This window comes from Gouania willdenowi, chromosome 13 (genome assembly GCF_900634775.1).
Source record: "Gouania willdenowi chromosome 13, fGouWil2.1, whole genome shotgun sequence".
Taxonomy (NCBI): Eukaryota; Metazoa; Chordata; class Actinopteri; order Blenniiformes; family Gobiesocidae; genus Gouania; species Gouania willdenowi.
Window position 1 is genome coordinate 11,293,083 of NC_041056.1, and position 23,194 is coordinate 11,316,276.

Here is a 23,194-nt window from a genome sequence, read left to right on the forward strand (position 1 = left end):
AGCCTGAGCTAACGGCGGCAACTATCCTTACTGGAGAAAATGAAGCGGCATCTATGAATGAAGAGCAAGCGGAACAAGGTAATTCCTCAATATCTGAAGACCCTGCACTATGGGGATCGCTTACAGAAAGCACCCGCAAGGAAATTTTATTTAAAGGAATCTCAGCCTTTCAAAATCGGGCGGCTAAATATCCTGCTTCACGGAGGGGGAACGACGAAGAGGGAAAGACGCGCTCCCTTACTAATGACGCTCTGACCTGGCGCATTTACAATGGGGAAGCTATTCCACGAGAATGGATTATATATTCACCATCAACGGGAGATATTTTTTGCTTTCCTTGCAAAGTGTTTTCACAATGCAACAATGCATTTATTGCGGGGTTTATAATGGCCATAGAATCTGAGCTGGTGAGGGAGCTGGACTTTGAGGACTTGATTTGCAACTTTGCAAAGAAAAAGACCAGAAAGAAGAACTTCTAAAGGTAAGAACCATTGTGCTTTATGTGAAGTGAGTAGGCCACTATAAACTCTTATGATTGTGCAGATAATACATGTATTTTGCTTATTCTATTATGCTGTTTGCACAACATGTATCTTGCATAATTCATTGTGGTGTGATGCAGAGAGTTATAGTGCTGCATATTTGTTTTTTTGCAGTGTTAAGTTATCCAGCTGACTTGGTGACAGAATGCAACCTGCACTCAGTTGTGTTATGTGATGGCATTGTTATATCTTCAGTCAGTAACATTTGAGAAGTACTGGTGGAGGTTCTGCTTGGGTGCTTTAATGTGAACACTTTATTGTCATAATCCTTAGCCATGCACTGGGCTGTGATGATTTTTTTTTATTTCATTGTTGTTGTGTAATTTGTGAGAGAGATGACAGTGCTTGATTTCTCATTCTGGAAAGGCAAGTATATATATATATATATATATATATATATAAAATAATTGGTGTGAGTATTAGGTTAGAGAAGGGGCCTGGTGAGTCTCAGTGCCCAGGGCCCCTGGTGTTGCTAATCCGGCCTTGGTAACAACAAATTCATATTGTCAAGGCCGTGACCTAGTTATTAGAATGCTATGATAACCACTACTCTTGAAAAAAAGGTCAAATGTTAAACATTACTCTCTAACTTTTGAACCAATTCCCAGCCAATGTTTAAGTGTAATCTTTCCATTTGGCATCAACCTGTAAATGATTGTTTTTAAAAAGTGACTCATGAGTTGAACTTTGTCCCGTGTGTCTTAGCTCTACAAACCATTACGTTTTATTGATCCTGCAAAAATGGACACAACCAGCGATAAACTTTTCTGCTGCAGATGGCTGCGCAACAAGCTTCCTCTTGTACACAGAGATGAACTGTACCACATTGTTAGAATGACAGGGCCTTTGGTAAGAACCAGCTCTTTTTTTTAATGTTTTCTAAGATGCTGTGTGTGGCTCAAAGACCATCTGTTGAAAAAAAATCTCCTCATTTTAGAGAGTAGAAGATTGTTAAATGTTTGTTTTGAAGATCAGAGACAGATCTGTCAGATTTTCAGAAGCAGCGATCAGTGAAATTAACCCTCCTAACACATTTTACCCTTGGGGTCAGTCTGACCACAGAGATATTTGACTCCAGAAACATGGTTTTCAGAAAATTGTTGACCAAATTTTTGTGTCAGACTCTTTGTTTATTTGTTGAATACATAAATAACCCCTTGATAATGAAACCAAAATGTTATGTCTTTAACTTCTGTTCCCTGAAGGATAGGAACGAGGTACAACACATATAGTATGGGATATCACGCCCCTGCGTGGCCTACTGAAGAAACCTTTAATCTGTGATGACGTAAGTGAGGTTCGGCCTGCCTCATAAATACGCTGTCATCACAGTCATCCTTCAGTTCAGTAGCCGCTCTTCACTGATCCCAGCTGTGTAGCGGGGCAAAGAAGTGTTGTGCCTTGTTCCTCTCCTTCAGGAAACAGAAGTAATTGACAAAACATTTTGTTCCCTTTCAGGTGATTCACTCGGTACAACACATATAGTATGGGACATGATGTGTATTAAAGCATTTAACATGTGAAATAAAAGGTTTATAGTCCTTTTTCCAATAACGAATTGATTCCAGCATGATGCATATGTGTAAACTATAGGTTAAACAAGAGGCCCTGTTTAAGCAGTAACTCCATGCGTAATTTCACAAGGATTTGGGGGTGTTATGGTAAGGATGGGAAAACAGGCATTCAGACTCTGTGTTTGCAAAGTTCCTCTTGAGTAATACATTTTAAGGAGCTAGATGTACCCTATTTTGACATTAATGGGAGGTGTACATCTTTTGGGGCATGAGGAATGTTTATCCAGCTAGTTACTTGTGATTTTGAGGCCTGGGAAGACATAGAATGATTCCAGATGTAATACTTGTTTTCCACAATTCTGCATATTGCTTTTTTTTTTTTTTTTTTTTTTTTTTTTTTTTTTTTTTTTACCTTGTCTGCACATGCTTTCGAAGGTTAACACTACAAGAAGTGCAATCTTTTGACAGCAATGCATATTTTATTATTGCAATTAAATAAATTTATTTATTTCATTGCATAATTGTGACCGTCACCAGCCCTCCCTAGGGAAGGGTAAGAAATACTTTATTAAAGGGAGGATGTAAAAAAGAGAGGGCAGTGTTACACCAAGGTGAGGGGTTGGAGGGGGGTGGGGAAGTTAGCAGGGAAGAGGGATACAAGATAGGATATGGAATGGGTGAGGAATAGTTTTAAGTGATGCGATGTGAAATTGTGGTTGTGTATATTGTGTTTATTGTTGTGTTGTCAAGCCAGTTTGGTGACCAGTGTGTGGTTTAGGAATAATGGTGGTGGCTGTGAACAGAGGAAGAGGTGAGTGGAAATTCCATAAAACAGGTATTTGGGAACAACGTGTCTAAGGTTGAGCCCAGTATGAGTGTTATCCCACAGCCCAAGGCCAGTGCATCCATGACAAATGTATTTCCAAGTACCGCCACTGCAAAACCCAAGAGCCGCCCCCGGGCCCGAAGAAGCAGTCAGGCCAGCAGAAAGAGCAGGCAGCCTAAGGGCCCCCGGCGACCACCCCACGGCCAAGCAGTCCCCCGAACGCCCCCAAGATCCCAAGCCGAGAGGCAGCCATCGCCCCCCCATACACACCCGAGAAAGCCCCAAGGAGCCAAGGACCCAGCGCACCACGCCACCGATCCCACCCCCAACCCCCAGACCCCCCACCCCATCGACCCCCCCACCCCACCCCCGCGCCTAACCCCCCGAGGGGAGGGCCCAGAGAACTCCCTGCCCGAGGCCCCAGCGGAGGAGCCGAAGCCCACACCCAGCAGACGACCAGAACCGCGCCGAACAGGCAGCCAGTGGGCACCCGCCGGCGAGCCCAGAGCCAGCAGGGGCCCGACCCCAGGCCAGAAGGACCCGGAACGGATGCAGCACCAGGAGCAGCCCGCCCAGGGAGGACGACCACACCCCAAGCCGCATAAGGCACCAGGGGGCCGCTGGGAGTCTCCCCGCCGGCCCCCAGGCACCCCAACCTAGCCCCCCACGGCGCCCCAGATCACCCTTCACTGATGCCGCCCGCGCCACGAGCTTCAGTTCTTTTTTTTTTTTTTAAAGCCAGGGCCCCCTCCAAGGGCCAAGCCAGACCGCCCCGCCGGGATGTGGCCCCCTATTCCGGCCCCCGACACCCTACCTCACGGGGCACTGCCCAAGCAGGGGCCGTACCAGTAGGTACGCAAGGGCGCGGCACGCGCCACCCGCCCCGAAAGACCCCCGCCAGGACCGGCCCGGCCAGCAGGCCAAGCACCCCGGGCCCCAGGAGCACCCCCCGGGACCAGGACCCCCCAAGGGCAAGCCCCCGGGCCAAGCCCCCCGGGACGCATCCCCCACCCCCGCCCGGGACCCGGCCACGGCCCAGCAGGACCGCACAGCCCCGGACAGCCCACGGCCAGCAGCCCAGGGCCCGCCGCCCCCCGGACAGCGCCAGCCACGGAGCAGCGCCCCCCGCCGGCCCGCGAGCAACCGGCGATCCCCACCGCGGGGACGGAGGCACCCCAACGGCACACATCAAGTGCGGGACAGCAGCCCCCAGCCAAAGATGCCCCGGACCCACCCACCAGTCCGCAAACGGCAGGATAGACCCACCAGGCGGCCGACAGCAACCTCCACCACCGGAACAGCTAGCGCCGCCCCCCAGTAAACAGCATCACCCCGAGGCGCCAAGCAACCCCGCCCCAACCCCGGCGAGGACACCAACACCCCCCCAGCACACCCACCCCCCAAACCGGCGAGGCAGGCCGCCCCGGGCCCGCACACCGCGGGGCCCGCCCCCAGGGCCACCAGGAGACAAAGCAAGCACCAAGCCACACCCAAGGGGGAGAGGCACCCCCGCGCCCCACCCGGCCGACACAGCCCGGAAAGACCCCGCAAGGAGAGACCCCGGCAAAGCCCCCCCGAGACCCACCGCCACGCCCGACCGCACCATCTTGATGTGCTTTTGCTCTATGCAGTGGCCCAGCCACCAACAGAGGGGCCAGGCCCCCACCGGAGAGGCCCAAATATGTGTACCAACCCACCACCCTGTTATGGTGCCTCTCCATTCCCCAATGGAGAGGCACTTCCCGATCCCCTGTGTGAATGTGTGTGTTTGGTGAATGTATGGGGTGTAATTAAAAGAAGGGGGATGGAGGGGAGCGGTGCTCCCCCTCCAGCCTCTGTGGATTTATGTGTATGTGGTGTAATAGGCCGGAGGGTGTAAAAGATGATACACCCTCCGGGGGGTGACATGTTGAGATGCGATTAAAATTGGAGGGATTAGTAGGGCAACTAGAGGTGGGAGGGCCGCCCCCACGCCACTACATAGTAACACAGGTGGCGGCCCCCTCCACCCCCAGCCCCACCATCCAGCCCCCCAAGGGTTGGGTATTGGTGTGTGGTGCATTTTGTGAGTGAGCCAGACCAGCTGGGAGTGGGGTGAAGTGAACATGTAGGAGGCCTGTCCAGTGTGAGCCGGGCCCGTCCGCGTGGCGGGCCACGCGAGAGGGTAGATGGCGCAGACGGGCAAGTGGCACTGCGGGCCCCGGAACAGCACAGCCGGAGACCCCCCCCCACGGCACCCCCCAGACCGCGCCGGCCCCGCGGAGCACGGCGACACCCCCCACCCCCGGGCACAGCCAGGCACCAACAACATCCCCCGGCGCCCCAGGGGGCGACCCCCGCCGCCCGCCGGCCCGGAGCAACGCCACCCCGCCACCAAGGGGAGCGGCCGAGCGGGGGGGAGGCCCATGCCCGCACCAGGGCCAGCACAGGCCCACCCGGCGCCACGATACAACACTCTCCACCGGGAGGCGGCCCCGGCCCCCCCGACGAGAGAGGACGCCATCCACCGCCAAGCAGGGCCATCCCGCCAGCCACGGACCGGCAAGCCAGAGTACCGAAGCACCCCCAGCCCGGAACCGCCCCCCCACACCAACGGCGCCAGTAGAGCCCCCCCCCCCCCCACGGAGGCAATCCCCGACGACCCACGCACCGGCACGAGACACCCCCCCGACGCCAGCACACCCCAAACAACAGCGGGCCCAAGGCCACCAGCCCCGCCCCGCCCAAGGCTGCGCAGCGCCGCCACGAGCCGCGGCCGGTCCCCGGGCAGATGGCCGGAGAGCACCTCCCCGGACACGTAGCCCAAGGATCCGCCCCCGGGGCACCCCCGCCCCGGAATCGCGCCCACGGCGCCCGGTGCACCCAGCCAGCAGACCAGCCAATCCCAACGCGGATCCACCGGGCCAGGAACCACGCGCCGCGCCCCCGCACACCCGCCCAATACGACCCCCGGGGAGGCCCCATAGCACCCCTCACCCCACCCCCTAGCCATAACGTCCACACCCCGGCCATTGCGGTCGTACAAAAAGCCCCCGAGGGGGCCCCGCCTAGCCCGTCGCGCAAGCGACATCCCTAGCAAAGGTGCGCCCCAGGGAGCCAAGCCAAGGACCCGCAAGGGCCGACGGAGCAACCCACAGCCACACCCCGCCACCCAGCAACCCAGGGGGCAATCGCCGACCCCGGGCAGCAGCCACCCCCAAAGCTACCCCCACCCCGGATCCCCCCGGACCGGAGCCAAGGACCCCACCACCCCAGGCCCCCCAACGAGACCACCCCCCAGCCAACCCACCCGGCACGGCACCGCCCGCCCCCCAGGCGGGAGCCACAGCCCCCCCACCAGCGCCCCAGGCCAACGGGAGCCCCCCAAACCCAACCCCACAGGATGGCGGGCGCAAGAGCAAAGGAGGAGGAGGGGGGGAGGACGAGACAGGGGGACAGGGAGCAAGGGGAAGGAGCGGCAGGGGAGCACGCAGGGCCCCAGCCCCAGAGACCAACCAGATGCGCATGCAAGGGGCAACGGCGCCAAATCAAACAGCCCCGGGACCCCGTGAACACCCAGAAGGAATGCACACCCGTGCTGAGGCAACAAGGCACCCCGGCAACCCACCCCAGCCATCCTGACCAAGACCACCCCAGAGGCCCAAGGCGGCCCCGGCCTACAGTTGGGCTAGTGCGTTAGTAAAGAGTGGTGCTGGCAGTCGCTTGCAGGCTAGATCATCAGGCTTTTAAAAATTTAGATTTAATGCAATTAAAAAAGGAGTCCAACGCTCCTCAAAGCACGTTATTTTTTTTTGTTTTCTGAGAGCAGACATCTTTTCCATGGAAATAAATTCTGTGAGGAGATTTTGCCATTGGTTTATGTTTAAGGATTTTTTGTCTTTCCAATTTAGTAATATTGTTTTTTTTGCTATGGCTAGTGCCGCAAGGATTGATTGTGATTGGTTTGCTGGAGGTTGAAGCATTGTCAGGTCTCCAATCAAACAAAGATTTGGAGATAAAGGAATTCTGTAGTCCAAAATGGAGGACAGTTTTTCAGTGATTAGAATCCAAAAGTGTTGAACTGGGGAGCAAAGCCATAAGGCATGTAAATAGGAATCCGCTGTATTCTGGGTGCACTGAGACTTGTTTTCCACAATTCTGCATATTGCTGTACCTGTTGGGGGTGACAGGGGTGACAGACAAAGATACATACTCCTTGGCTTTCCCCGAGCAGTTCAGAGTTTTGCTTCTCTCTTTCGGGTTCAGAGTTTTGCAATAATCCTGCCAGCATGCTCTCAGCAGGTTTCGTCCTTTGCCACTGCCCCCCACACTCACATCCGAGAAAGCCCCAAGTGCCGAGCACCCAGCGCATTCCGCCACCGACCCCAACCCCCAATCTCAAGGCCTCCCGCCAACATCCCCCCCCCCCCCCCCCCCCCCACAGGCTTTCTAGGGCGCGGCCCACACCACCCGCCCCAGAAGACCCCTGCCAGGACTAGCCCATGAACCGGCCACAGCCCAGCAAGACTGCACAGCCCTAACCTGACCCGCACACCGTGGGGAGCGCCCCCAAGACAACCAGGAGACGAGAAAAGCACAGAGCCACACCCAAAGGGAAGAGGCACCCCCACACTCCGCCAGGCCAGCACTGCCTGGAGAGACCCCGCAAAGATAGCCCCCAGCAAGGTCAAAAATAGGAGTCCCCCTTCTTTCTTTGGAATAATGAAATATCAGCTGTACCAACCTTTGTTCATCTCCAAAGCGTGCACCACTCTCACTGCTTTCTTGCTCAAAAGCGTGTGTACTTCCTCCCTCATTACCACTGCTGCTGCCTCCTTCTTTACCACTGTGTTCATCACGGAAGTGAAGCGTGGAGTTCTGACCCGGAACTGTAACCAGTTGCCCATAGCAACGGTACGCTCTACCCAAGGGTAGAGTGCGCATGCGCGCCACCTGGAAAGGGAGTGGCCTCACCTGACCGACCAGGTTTATATGAGTTGGAGTTTTTTTTGTTTTTGTTTTGTTTTTTCATACAAAATGCATCCTTTATTGAGTACAACATGGGCATCTTTGCAATAGGCACAGAGTGAACCTTTAAAGGGGCACCGAGAAAGTGACGAACATTGCAAAACTTTACAGCTACCAGAGAAACATTCAACACACCCAAACTGGGATTTATAAACAAAGGTGCATTTGTGTGCATGGGGGTTTGTGCTTTGGTGACTGTGTTAGGAGAGAACAATGCCTTTTGGGATTGGGCCCCTGAAACGAACATGGCCGGCACATTTTTGGCGGCAACAAAATAGGGACAGCAGCGTCTCCCTGCTGCTGAAGCCCCTCTTCACTCAGTCCCACAGCTAGGAGGTGTGTGGCTTCTTCCGCCTATGCGCTGGGCCCTTTTGGAAGCCCTGCGGCGGACCTTTGCTCCAAGCCAAGTGGTGTGGAGCATGATGTGGAGCCTGTGGCGCAAGAGGCTGCACCTTCGCCGGTTGTCCAGTACCTGGCAGAGACAGGGCTAACCAGCAGCATCTTGTTAGCTTCACTTGGTAGAGGTGTTCTTAGAGAGGTGAAGAGCGTAAGAACTGAAGGATGACTGTGATGACAGCGTAATTAGGAGGCAGACGGAGCCTCACTTAAGTCATCACAGATCATCTGCCTTAAAAGGCTTGATTAGAGGTTTCTTCAGTAGGCCACGCGGGGGCGTGATATCCTATACTATATGTGTTGTACCGAGTGAATCGACTGAAAGGGAACATAACCTGTTCTCTAGCGCCACCATCAGGCCAAACTTTTAAACTAGATTGCATTTATCTTGAATAGTTTTCATCCAAATCTTCTCAATTTTACTGACAACATTAATGACCACAAGAGTATGAACCCTCTTGGTTGTGGTGATGATATGACCTTTACTGCAGTGCCACCATCAGGTTAAACATTCAGTTTTAGAGCTAGTGTATCTTAAAAATCTTTCATCTAAATCTTTTTTAATTTGCACATTCATGACTCTCATGGAATGAACCTTATTTATTGATGTTGGTGACTCACCACTTTCCTTTCATGAAGATGTTTTATTTACTTATTTTCATCTCCTTTTTGTAACATATTTAGCATCATTCATTATAATGTCTCCTCTACGTCACTTTCGCTATGAAAGAGCTGACAGACAGACACATTTTACTCAGCTAAAACAGCTTGGGGTCAAATTGACCCCAGAGAAACACCAATGCGTGCAATATGAGTTCAGCGGATTAAGTAAAATTGAGTAAACTATTATTTTTTGAATGATAAACTTGAAATGGGGTCAAATTGACCCCAAGGATAATAGGAGGGTTAAGTGATGTCCAGCACATCTGAATGCTGTACTGTATGTAACTTGGGGACAACAGTGCATTGATGTTTGTCTTTGCAGCTCCTGTCTAGAATCCTCATGTACCTGCTTCCATTTGTAGTCACAATGTTCTGTGGACGTCTGGGAAATTCTGTGATGGCTGGATATGGATTAGCTTCTGCTGTAGGTATAAAGCTCATGTAACCGAAAATAAAGTGAAATTCAAGAGCTGTTGAAAATAAAATTAATGACAGCTGTCCCACCCAGCAATATATGGCTGAAAAGACATCTTTGCCATTTCTAAACAACGTCAATATTTGGTAGAAAAGTGAAAGGTGAAAAGCCGTCTTTTTCTGGTCATAGTACTAAGTGTTATGTATACCTTCCCAAAATGTAATACCTAATTGTGGGAATCTTTGTAGTCAACTTGTACATTTCTTCTTATTTTTTGTCAATTTTGGTCCAAACTAGCCCAATTAAAAGGGTTAAAAGTTAGAGCTACTTACCCCAAATGAGAAGTCCTATTTCCAATGACAATTTTTGGGCCAAACTTGGACCAAATGTGCTAAATCCAAAAACAACCCAATTTCAACAACTATATTGTGGAAAAAAATTTGACCTATTTGGACGGCCCAAAAGCAACACAATTTCTACGACAAGAATTGGGCTAAATTTTGACGGTCAAAAAAACCCCGTATTCAACAACTAAATAAGGGCTCAAATTGGACTACGTTGGATGGTCCAATAATAACTTAATTTCAACAACTATATTGGGACTAAATTTGAACCCCTTTTGACGGTCCAAAAAAACCCAAACAATTTCAATGACTATATTTGGGCTAAATTAAGGCTACGACGGACCGACTAGATTTAATCCAAAATAGAATGTCTAGAATAATGACGTTGGGTAGTTGGTGGGCAAAATAAAAATAACCTGCTAAATGTGTTAGCTAACGTGCTAACAGCTCAAAAACGTTCATGTTGTCTTCTTACTACTGTAGACTCCTACACTTAACACTAGAAGTCCCAGGGATTTCTATATCCCCCCAGAAGTCCCAGAGCATGGTCAAATGAACTCTAGGACCAAACTGACGACTCTGATGGCTACAATTTGCATCTATTCATTTGTAAATGAATCACCTGAGAAATCAGCAGGGGGGAGAGCCTGACTCTAACAATGGAAGTCTGGAATGTTAGGGGGAAGTGCCCTGGAAGCTAAAGTCACAATGCCCCGTTTATTAACTCGTTCTGCTTGATGCTGGGGGAGAACAAACACAGACTACAAACATTGAAAGAAACAGAGTCACCTCTTCCAACACACCTGATTCAAATGATTATCAGGCTTCTGCAGAGCTGGATGATCATTGATCATTTGAATAAGGTGTATTGAAAGAGGGAAACATCTAAAACATGCTGATTAGTGGCCCTCGAGGACCGGAATTGGACACCCCTGGAATAGCCTATTGTCATGCAGCCTTTTGTGCTGTGGGGAATAAATAGCTGGCTGCTTCCACCTGCTGACACTCCACACTTATTCTACTCAAAATGCAGAGAAGACTTACCACTCAAGAAGCGTTGGAATTGATCCTGAACAAGGCAAACCCTTGTGACTCACATGGGGAGGACATAAACCTTCAGCCAAATTCGGATTCGGACTCTGAGCTGTCTTCAGGTTTCCCAAACATCCTATTTTCATTTCCTGACTTTATTTTTATTTAAAACCAAACAAAAGAATAATTTGAATTTGTTCACATTGCAGATGACGAGACTGCTCCTCATCTGGAAAAGAGAGCTCGGTTGGAGAGTGAGCCAACAGAGACGGCGAAAGATGGCACAGTGTGGCATGAAGAACATGTGGGTACAATTCTCTGTTTCACTCCAATGGAACCATACGCTGCAGATGGAGAGCCAACAGCAAAGGCCAGAAGAAGAATCAGGAGTCGCCTTCAGAGCTTCCTCTGTTTCATTACTGTTGGCATGCTTCGTCCCATTCAAGAATGGACTATTCAGCATGTACGGCAAACGGAGCAGACGGACTGGTTCATGATCCTCCATGAACTAATGGCATTTATTTCTGTTATTATTTTGAGGGGGGTGACCAAGGTTCCATCTCTGCGTGACAGCTGGTCAGCATGCCTGGGAAACCCACTTATCACTGGAATTATGTCACGAAACCGTTTCCAAGGCATCATGCGTCACCTACGATTTGATGACATGTTTACGCGCAGTGAGCGAGTGCAGACAGATAAGTTTGCTGCAATTTCGGATGTGTGGGGATCGTTTGTTACCAACTGCATCACATGCCACAACCCTGGTCGACACATCACAATTGATGAACAGCTTTTCCCATCGAAGACTCGCTGCTGTTTCCTGCAGTACATTGCAACAAAACCCGACAAATTTGGCATAAAGTTTTGGGTGGCTTGTGATTTGAAAACAAAGTACATCTGCAATGTCCTCCCATATCTTGGAAAGGACCCCAGTCGTCCCAGTGAGGAGAGACTTTCTGAGAGTGTGGTGATGAAGCTGATGGAACCATTTATGGACAAAGGCAGGATTGTCACCACGGACAATTTCTTTACATCACTGACACTTGCACGACGACTGCTCAGCCGGAAAACCACCATCCTCGGGACAGTCAACAAGATTCGCCGGGAAATTCCTCAGTCAACTAGAAAGATGGACCGCAAGGAATTCACCACTCAGGTATGTTGTTGGTCTTTTTATTCCATCAACACCTCTGAGTGTGTCATTGTGTTTAAAACCGCTATAATAACAACAATTTCTTCTTTTTTAGGTGTTTTCCACCACTGGTGCCACGCTGACGGTGTATGCGCCCAAACGAAAAAAGACCGTCTACATTCTCAGCAGCATGCACAGCGTGGTTGAGACTGAGGAAACCATCAAAAGGAAGCCAAACACCATCACCCAATACAACACCACAAAGTGCGGAGTGGATGTGATGGACCAGATGGTGCGGGCGTACAGTGTGCGCACAGGAACACGGCGATGGCCAGTCGCCGTGTTCTACAACATGATCGACATGGCGGCACTCAATGCACATCTGCTTTATCAAGCATGCACCGGGGTGCAGGAGAGACGGGTGGACTTCCTGGTTCAGCTAGCAAGAGAGTTGGCTAACTCTCATGTGAGTGAAAAGAAGGCACTCAAAGAGCAACTGCGCCAACAACAACCGCCTACACCTGGCCCTGGGAAATAGGGCTAAGTGTCAGATCAACCATTGCTGCAAGAGCAATTGCGCAACTGTGCGATGTGTTCATTGCCACAAATACACATGTGGCAAATGTAGGAGAGAGATACCGTGGCAGTGCCAAGTATGTCACGAGTCTCAATAAGAGGATGAAGGAGATTCTTCTAAATATGTGCACAGTTGCTTTGTTATTATCATTATTTTTATTTATTTTTATTTTTTTTTTTACACAAATAAAAACCATTGAAAACAAATCACAGTTGTTCTTTTGCACATTTCTCACACCACACTGTCATTAAAAATAAATAATTTTTGTGTTCTCTTTGGGTCAAATGACACCTCTCTGGGTTTTATAGGTAAAAAGTTCATTTGACACCTCTGTGGGACTTCTAGTGTTAATGTCTGGAAAATGGAACCAAAATCTATGAATGTCTAACAGTTGGGTTTTTTCTATTAATTTCAGGCCATTAATGTTTCCACTGCAGCAACAGGATGTGGTCTGGGTCTGGCATGTGATACTCTAATATCTCAGGTGTGTTACTCTTTTCTGACACTTGGTTGACAAAGGCTATTCATTACTTTGATGCGTGGAATAATTAACAGTGTCTGAGCGCCTGTGCAGACGTTTGGTGGGAAGAACCTGCTGAGGGTGGGAGGGATTCTTCAGCGTGGCATCATCATCCTCCTTCTCTTCTGTCTGCCCTGCTGGGCTCTCCTCATTAATGCCCAGGCCATCCTGCTCTGCATGGGTCAAGACCCTGAGGTGGCCAGGTAATTGCCTGCACTAAGCTTGCATGTAAAACCCAGGCCCTCAAAGATGCGTCACATCATGTGAGCCTTCATCATCTAAAACACGTGTCAAACCCAAGGCCTGGGGGCCAAATCTGGCCCTTTAAAACATGAATCATTGTATGAATTTCCACTAGAACTTTGACTCTGGAATTTTGACAATATTCAAAAAATAAAAATTTTTCATTAGAATTATAATACTGAAATTAACCAGAAAGTGGGAGTATTTTTAAATCACTATCATTTCCAAACATAAATATTGGCATCCTTGCAAAAATAATACACATAACATTTCAATATATTTATTTGGAAGTAGAACTTGACACTTATTTACATTATTTGCAAACACGATGGAATCATTTTTGCTCTTAAATTGTTGAAAGAAATCAAATTTTTCCAAAATCATGCTCAATCCTCCAATTATTTGACAAAATTTCCTCAAATTAAATAAATATTGTCACTACTATTGCGTGGATATTGTTGGTGCCTTCTACTCTACATGCTTTTATATCATATATACATGTAAATGAAAAGTAGCTCTAATGTTGAAATTGTTAGTTTCCCCACCACTGCAGCTCACTTGAGATCAAACTTGTACATATTTGGCCCCTGAACTAAAATGAGTTTGACATCCCTGCTCTAAAAGCTGGAAAAAAATATCACTGCACTTAATTCTGTTTACAAGTATACATATTGTTCAATGTATTGCTATGAGGAAAAGCAGAAATGAACTATAAAAATATAATTTTCTGAAAATGGCGTTTTTTATTCAGAATTGCCCAGCTGTATATAATGGCTTTCCTCCCTGCAGTACCAGTAAGTTTCATCTATAAGCAAAAACAATACAAAAATAAGCAAAAATCAATACAAAAGCAACATTTGATGCCATTAGTGCACACTTGTTTATCCAGTGTTTTCTTTCCAGGCCATGTTTCTACATAAGCTCCAGGTGTCTTATCTGCAGAATCAGGTGCACTAATGCTAATTTCAATACTTTCACATTTGTCCTTGAAAAGATTCACTCATGGTGTGTTGTTGTTTGTGTATTCACTCGTGGTGTGTTGTTGTTTGTGTTTTCAGGGAATAATCCTGCCTCAGTTCTACACAGCTGTACTTGCAAACATTGCCAATGTGCTGACAAATTATGTTTTTCTTCACTGGCTAAATTTGGGTGTTAGGTGGGTGTGCTCGTGTGCCTCAGGGTAGCATTTTTTCTAATCTGAATATACAGTTGTATAAGCAACACTGTCAATATGTAATTACAGTGGTTCTGCTGCAGCCAACACCTTGTCACAGATTTACATTTGTATCTTCCTGTTTGCTTACATTCGCTGGAAAAAGCTTCATGAGGCCACATGGGGAGGTAATTAATTTGTTATGAAGCATCTTTCCATGTTTGCATAGACAATTTCTCCCAGTCATCTTCAGAGATGATAAATATAGGTGCCTCTCTCCCCCTGCAGGATGGTCTGCAGATTCACTGCAGGAGTGGGGCTCCTACATGAGGCTGGCCATTCCCAGTGCCCTAATGAAGTGTTTCGAGTGGTGGATTTATGAGTTCGGTGGATTCTTTGCAGGTAATCTTAGATATACCCGTATGTCCACTCTTTTTACAATGGGACATTTAATTCACAAATTAGGATGAAATTGTGTCTAAAAATATATATCGGTATGTCTCTAGAATTCAGAACTGAAATGAGATAACAATTACATTTCAAACTGCATTTCCCAAAGAACATGCAATTGAGGATGCACAAGTTTAACTCCTCAGAGTCAACATCCCTCAGTTTAACCCCTCAGAGTCAGTATAACCCCTCGTAGTGTCAGTGTAACCATAACTAATAGCAGGGGGCACTTTGGGGCTAACATAAACTGTATTATTAATCAACAATTATTTATTTAATTTGAGTACTATAATACAAACAGAAAAACTTTTTTATTACATGTACATACACTTTTTCATTTGTAGCCTATGGCTAATATACATGATATATATTAACATGATTACTATAGATAAACATAAAAATACTGCTCGAAAGGGAGTGGGTTGAAGTAGAACTCAATGAGCACTTAAGGATATCAATGTTCCAGTAGGTTCAAATGGGAACATCATTATTTTAATTTTGCCAATAATAAATAATCATTAAACTTACAAAAATGCCAGAAGATAAGAAGTGTCCTTAATATTCTGTATGCTGGGGTAACCTGGTCAGTAAAATCTGACTAAATTTCTGGAATGAGTTATCAAACAGTTCTACAATAATAAAGTACACAGAGAACAATAGTGAGGGTGCTGTACATAATAATAATAATGCATCAATTTTAAATAGAGCTTTTTTGGACACTCAAAGTCACTTTACAGAATTAAGGGATTATTTTTTCACTCTACATTTAGTGGTGGTAAGCTACTGTTGTAACCACAGCTGCACTGGGGCAGACTGATGGAAGCGAGGCTGCCAAAGTGCGCCATCGGCCCCTCCGACCACCCCCAACACTCACTCACCCACTACATTCATACTAGGCAATGTGGGTAAAGTGCCTTGCCCAAGGACACAATGACAGATACCACTGGGGTGACTGCCACCCCACTAACAACAATACTGCCAACACATTGCACCTCCTCAATCGACCTCCGCCGCATGCCAGCCCAAAGCGACCCGCCCTGCTGCAACAGGGAGCGGCCCGCACCCGCACCAGCGCCAGCACAGGCCCGCACGGTACCACGATACAACGCCCTCCGCAGAGAGGCGGCCCCGCCCCCCCCGACAAGAAAGGACGCCATCAGCCGCCCAAGCAGGGCCACCCCGCCACCCACCAACCGATAAGCAGGCGAACCCAAGCACCCCCAGCTAGGCACCGCCACCCCACACCAAGTGCCTCCAGCAGAGCCTTGCTAACCCCCCACAAGGAAGGCCAGCCTTGATCACCCACGCGCGGACACAAGACACCCCCCCGAAGCCAGCATAAGCTGGAGGACAGCGGGCCCCAGGCCACCAGCCCCATCCACACCAAACCGCAGCCAGTCCCCGGGCAGACGGCAAGAGAACCGAGACGCCCCACCCAAAGACCCACCCCCGGGACACCCCTGCCCTGGCACAGGGTCCACGGGGACCGCGGATCCGCCAGGCCAAGAAACACTGGCCGATTGGTTTGCTGGAAGATCAAGCATCGTCAGGTCTCCTATCAGACATAGATTTGGAGGTAGAGGAATCCTGCAGTCCAAAATGGAGGACAGTTTTTCAGTAATTAGAATCCAAAACTGTTCAGAATCAGAATCAGAAGAGCTTTATTGACCAGGTACAGTTTAGAACAATACGAGGAATTTGACTTGCTAGTTGCAGTGAAAGAAGACACATCAACACACCGGAGCAGCCATTTGCGGCGCCCACATATTTAGGTGAAAAAGGGATCAACAACAGGAGGAGAGGAGGGGTGAGGGGAAAAAAAACTGCCAGTTTGAAACTGATTTCCCTAAACAGAGAAAGCAGTGTGAAACCAGGAAAAAAAAAAACGCCTCCGTAAACATAAATGTAAGCATGACACAGTCAAACAACTCGAGACAAGGCATGTGGGAAGGGTTGGGGAGGTTGGCTGGGGGAGGGGGTTAGGTGGGAAGAACAGCAGGATTCCAGCCGTTTGGGGACATGGGTGTGCTGCCAATGGGCGCTGCAACCACGCCTCCATGCAGCTGCGGATGGGAGGTGGGGAAAGATGGCCAATGAGGCATTTGAAGTTGAAGACCTGTAGCTGCGTTACTGACAACCAGATGACGTGTGGAAAAGTTCAGGATCAACAGTTCCAGGTGGGAATGTAGGGAAGGAAACTTCCTGGTGATAAGAGTTGAGACAACCTTGGCTTTAGCCTTGGCTGACTGGGGAGCAGAAAGGGAGTTAAGCAATGTGATTTGATACAGGCTATGTCAATTTCTGTCTTGGGTCTCTCTGCTGTAATCCAATGAGTGGCTTAGTTTCCAAAACAGTCGCCAGCGTAGTACGGACTTTTCGATAGATTAGGAAGCCACCAGCTCCGATCAGCAGCATGCCTACTATCATTATTCCAATCATGTAGATGTCCTCCACGTCTTCCACGGAAAGGATGGACAGACACACAACTCGCCACTTGTTCCAAGGGTCAAGTGTGTATCCAGCCGCAAACGTCCTGCTTGGACATGCGGGTTCACCACTCCTGGTTCTTTTTGTCGAAAAAATCTGATCGATAGCACTGAGAGACCAACTAATTAATTCCATTATTCCGGTTTTGGATGAGTTACAGAGAGAGGCTCTTGTTAGGCTCACAAGACCAGACAAAGCAGCAGCTGGGAGAGAGATAAGAATGGAAGGGAGGGAGAAACAGAAAGTGCGACTGTCCTCGTCGAGAGAAGCAAGAATGAGACAGTTGAACTGGGGAACAGAGCCATACGGCATGTAAATAGGAATCAGTTGTTCCCTGGGTGCACTGAGAAGCCCTGTTGGGGAGAAGCCCATTTTATAAATTTTCTGACCTTGTATTGAAATAGCTGATGGTTTGTGTTTTTTTGTCACCTTAAAAGTATTACAACAAATTTCTGTACAAAATTCGGTGCTTGTTGTGATTGAGAGTTCAGCCTCCAATTTAGCGATTGGTAAGTGATTAGAGATAGTGTTCGAGAGTGCTCTGTATATATATCCACATTTGACCCCTGTACTAAAATGAGTTGACACTACTGTTCTAAAGCAAATAATCAACAACATAAATTTCTTTGTGTCCAATAATCAGGAATGCTGGGTGAAGACGAGCTGGCAGCTCAACATGCTGTGTTAATGATAGCTTTCATAACCTACATGGTACGTATACATTTTTGTCATTATTTTTTTTGAGACACATTACAAGCTAATCCTATTTTTTTTTTTCCAAAACAATGAATACATATAGTTCCCTAATGGTATTCAAGCGGCTGTCTGTGCTCGGGTGGGGAATGCTCTTGGGGCTGGGGACACTGCCAGGGCAATACTTACCAGCAAGTTGTCACTTGGTCTTGCAGGTCAGCTAAAATTCCCTAGACTTGTTGAATCATATGGTCATAAATTAACATCTTATCCATTTCTTGATGCTTTTCCAGGTGCACTCGGAGTCGTTCAAGGTATCGTACTTGGCACTTCAAAAACAGTGTTGGGCTTCCTCTTCACTTCTGATGAGTTAGTATGAAATGCTTCCCCAAACTTTATGCCACTGTTACACAAAACATTTTTAAAAGTAAAAATCTGGTAACAGTTGAAGTTTTATACATAAGGCTGACATTAGGCTGTCATTCTTATGACAATACACCTGCCATTAGCATGAATTAGGTGTTGTTCATTACCCAGGGCAACTTTTATCACAACAGGGCCACATTGACATTTTGTGTATTTTATGAGACATTATGTGTGTTTTTGTTATTTCTTGTGAAATATGTTTGCCTTTTGTTTATTTTTTTACATTTGATGTCAATCAGTGTACAATTTGTGTATTTGTGTGTGAGTGGTTGTTTTGTGTTTCTGATGCCCCTTTGTATGTTTTGAGTCTTTTTTGTGTATTTTTGGAAACGCTTTTGTATTTTTGTTTTTTGCGCCGTGTATTTTTGTTTTTGCGCAGTGTATTTTTGTTTACATTCTGTGCATTTTGCTTCCATCTTGTATGTTTTCGTATTAAGTTTGTCTATTATATTGGGCTTCATATTACTTCCAGTTTCTTGAATTACAATTTTTGGTGGAGTTGTCTCGGTGGACGCACAGAATTAGGCCGAGGGCCGCATGTGGCCCCCACGCCGCCATTTACCTATGTCGGCTTTCACCCGGCCTAACCCTTTGTTACCCTAACACCTAACCTTAAAGGTAGGGTAGGTCATTTTCGAAAGCTAGCATGATTTTGAATGTAGCCTCCCCGACGGTGCCACCTTTACCCCCCTCCCCCTCCCCTCTGTGCTCCGTCTCACTCGCATGCGTACAGCTGCTCCAGAAGAGGATCTCAGCTAGTTCCTTTTATTGTGTATTGTCTTATGTCTCCTTCAGCAGTAAGCAAACAATAAACTTTACCATTATATATTATAACTCTGTCAGCAGTGACGCGCTTTCAGTGTGAGCTTGTGCATATGAGGGACAGAGAACGGGCAGGGAGACAAGGAGTCGTGATTCGTTAAAAACAAACGGTTTTTTTTCTCCATTGGTCGAAGTTATTACAGGTTTACAGCTGCTACAGTTGACATATTTTCTTCATTTCTTTTTCAGAGCATATTAAGATCTTAATTTCTGTCAGGGCATAAAGGCAATTTCACCCAAAAACTTGAAAAGTGTATCTGGAGAAAATCGCCTACCCTAGCTTTAACCCTACCTAACCCCACTAGATCCCTCCATCTAACCCAAAAAAGATGAAAAAAGGCACAATTTAACAAAAGACACAGCCTTCATATCACCTTATTCATGCTAATGATAGATAATGACGTAATGTCAGTCATATTTATAAAACTTCAAGTAAAGTGTTACTTGAAAAAATCTGAACTATCATTCCAGGAAAATCATAGAGCTGGTGTCGAACTTAATGAATGCTTACTGTTTCCTGCAGTTCTTTGATGGTCTTGTGGTAAGTCTCAGAATTTTCGAATTTGGTTACAAAACTGGTACATTCTGAAGATGATTAAAGCTGTAATAAATGTTTATTTTCTCTCCATGCTAGTGTGTCTGCACGGGCATCTTTTTAGGCACAGGCAAGCAGAAGATACCAGCTGTTGCAAACTTCATTGGATACTATTGCATTGGGCTTACCCTAAGCGTTGTTTTCATGTTTGTGGTGAAACTAAAGGTTTTAGGTGAAGATGGGAAATCATCATGTCATTGTCAATACAAGACAAGATAAAAAAAAGTCTGTTTCATCAACAGAACACCATGTCTTTGTTGTTCTTTTCTCTGCAGGCTTTTGGTTGGGACTGCTCGTGTGTGTCGTTTTACAATCCATATTTTACATTGTTGTCGTCTTCAAGCTGAACTGGAAGCAAATGACAGAGGAGGTACTACCAATAACTAAGGTTTTATCATCATGACACATCCATTTGTATTACTGAAAGAAATGAAAGTAATCTTTGTATCCATTTTCTCAGGCTGTGAAACGAGCTAAAAAAGGGGCCCAGTTTTCTTTACTGGATACGGAAAACCTTTCTGAGAATTCTGCAGACCAAAAAGTAAGTTATGTGAATGGAGCTCAATGCTATTTTTACCACAGGCTGAAGGTTTTTCATGTTCTCACTTTATGTTTGAATAAAAAGTCTTTTGGAAAAACAAACTGTCACACTGCTTCCTATTAGGGGTGTAAATCACCAGATTCATCACAATACAATACAATGTTGATATGTTTGGATGACGATACGATGTTTGCCGATATCACATGTGTGACCTGACATGAAATCAAAAGTTTCTTTACTTTAATCAGGGAAGCCTTGCATTCAGTTAAACAAACTGGTCAGCAATTAATATTCATCTCTTTGTAGGGTTAAAATAGAAAAATGTGTTTAGTTCAACTTAAACTCTTTGATTTATTGCTGTGAATGACTGTAAAGCAGGGGTCTCAGACTAATTTTACTTCAGGGGCCAAAGACAGACCAGTTTAATTTCAAGTGGGCAGCAGATTTTAGGTGATAAAACAAGCACTTTTATCATCCATGTGCCCTAGTTTGCACTTCCACCTATAATAGTATTTAGAATATGTATGGCACTGACAATATCCAAGCAATAAGTGACAGATATCAGTCCCTGCAGAATCTTCAATTTCCTTGATTTTGTGACCAATTTTTGTTTAATTTGGGAACATTTTGGGAAATAGTTTGAGGAAAATTGTAGGATATTTGAAAAAATTGAGAGTAATTACAACAGTTTGAAGTTCACAATGACTGCCATCAAGTGATATAACCATGGGTAAAATGTGCAGTTTCATTGACATTGTGTATTTGGAGATACTGAGATATCTAAAACTGAATTGGTTGGTGATTTCATGTTTTTGCTGTAATTCTATACTTTCTCCTGAGGGCCATATCAGGAGCTTTAAAGGGCCGGACTTTGCCCCTGGGCCTTGAGATTGATGTGTGATGTAAAACATTATGTCTTGTTCTTGAAGTGGGTGGACGACCACAGGTTACATGAAAGGAGCACTGGGACCAATGGAGGACCTGCTGATCAGCACCACAGAGGTGGACGTCTCACCACCACCCAGCTCATCGTGAGAAGAGGAATTCTGATTTTTGCAGCTGTTTGTCTTCTTGCTGTGGGTGTAGGTGTACGCCTCCTCGTCCCTTTGCCAGTGACATCTTCAAAGCACAACTCTACATTGGACTTGTTCAATACCACGCAGACTCCTGTTCTGCTGACACCCACTGTGCTGGCTCAATAGATATATTAGCATAGCCCAGCAACACAGCAGGTTATATGAAGGGAAAAGGTTGGAGCTGGTATTGATTTGAAATTTGAAATGTATTCTGCATCTGTGTATAATACAAATTCTAGGAAGGAAAAATTGGTGCCTTATGTTTTTCCTTTCTCCTTCCACTTGTAATAAAAATCCTCCTGCTCACCTCATACTGTGGACGTCATTCATTCTTATGCATGTGAAACAAAAAATGTGAATTTTACTCAAATCAGCCCACAAAGAAAAGTCTTAACAAAGACTGTAAATACCTCTGGAAATCATTTTGAATGAAGAGGATCAGAAAACAAGTTCAGCTCAAAGCCGAGGGCTAACTAAACTTAAAATAACTAGCAGAGTTCACAGGAGAGTTGGCTCCATCATTAAAGACCCCACACACCCCCAACACGGTCTGTTTACGCTTCTACCCTCAGGACGGTGGTACAGAAGTGTGAAATGAAAGACCACCAGACTGAGGAACTCCTTCTTTCCCTCCGCATTCAGACTCCTCAACAGCTCATAGAACTGTATATCATTCACTTACTATGCACAATACACTTTATGTTTGACTTTTTTTGGGACATCCATTGTGGTGAGTAAAGAAGAAATTTCATTGTGCAGGGAAACATGTTTATTTACTGTGCACATGATAATAAACACTTTGAATCTTGAATCTTTGAATTTCCCTGTGATAATTATAGCAAGATTCTTTTTGTCTTCTTTTTGAATAATTTCTTAAGGTTTCATATATTCAGACAACTGTTCCTCAGGAAATCCACTTTGATCTTCTGACATGTTTCAATTTTGCAGGAATTATCACGTGGAAGTCAAGGACTCATCAAAGGAAACATCAAAGTGATCAGCAGACGCCTCTGACAAAGCGTGGCAGTTGTAAGTCGAAACATGTCAGGAGATCAAAGTGGATTTCCTGAGGAACAGTTGTCTGAATATATGAAACCTTAAGAAATTAAACATTTCCCGACTGAAAAAAAAAGTTTGCGTTAAATGGTCGTCTTAATCGTCACATTTTATCCACAAAGACAAAACACTCAACACAACAACATATGGAATGTTATTTTTGTTTCATCATATTTTTGCATTATATTCATTGCATTTCACAGTCCAAGTTGACCTCTTCTAATAAGATGTGTTTTGCTGCATATTTCTAATATGTGGAAGGCTTCAAAGGGGGTCACATATCATTAATTTCCTGAACAATGCTGATATTTTGGTCAGGCATCCTGTTAACATTTTTTTTCTATTCTCAGAAGGAAAAAAAAACAACTCTTTGTTATTGTTGTACAAACCTCCAAACCACCCACAGTTCTGACGTATTTACGATAATATACACATCTCTAATCATTCAGACCAAAACACTCGGGCCTCACCTCGCTCTTTGTTCTTCAGGGTCCTTTTTCCTGACTTTCTCTGATAATCGCTGTTGTTTCAGCTGGACCTGGCGCTGTTCCGGGGCAGCTGTGACCACAGTCAGATTTCCATCCCTTTGCAGCTTCCTGGAGAGCAGCTAAGATGAATATGTGGGAGAAAAGATTGGAAAGTTAGAGAAAGTTTGGTGAAAGGACCTGTGTGTTGGCGTCCCAA

The 23,194-nt window shown here is 46.3% G+C and overlaps 1 protein-coding gene and 1 long non-coding RNA gene across 2 annotated transcripts; both read left to right on the forward strand.

Moving 5' to 3' along the window:
- The first annotated feature begins 39 nt into the window (after nt 1-39).
- LOC114474196 (uncharacterized) lies at nt 40-12,932 on the forward strand. The gene is made up of 4 exons (XR_003675352.1): nt 40-481; nt 1,248-1,391; nt 9,271-9,372; nt 12,864-12,932. It is a non-coding gene; the product is annotated as an uncharacterized LOC114474196 (long non-coding RNA).
- Nucleotides 12,933-12,983: 51 nt separating this feature from the next.
- On the forward strand, nt 12,984-21,494 carry LOC114474597 (multidrug and toxin extrusion protein 1-like). Its single transcript, XM_028465015.1, has 16 exons — nt 12,984-13,004; nt 13,038-13,171; nt 13,963-14,005; nt 14,115-14,159; nt 14,270-14,367; nt 14,455-14,552; nt 14,653-14,766; nt 17,945-18,012; nt 18,101-18,209; nt 18,288-18,363; nt 19,714-19,783; nt 19,877-20,009; nt 20,113-20,207; nt 20,298-20,378; nt 21,308-21,409; nt 21,465-21,494. Exons 1-16 carry the CDS (start codon nt 12,984-12,986, stop codon nt 21,492-21,494), a joined length of 1,317 nt encoding a protein of 438 aa, XP_028320816.1.
- The last annotated feature ends 1,700 nt before the right edge of the window (nt 21,495-23,194 follow it).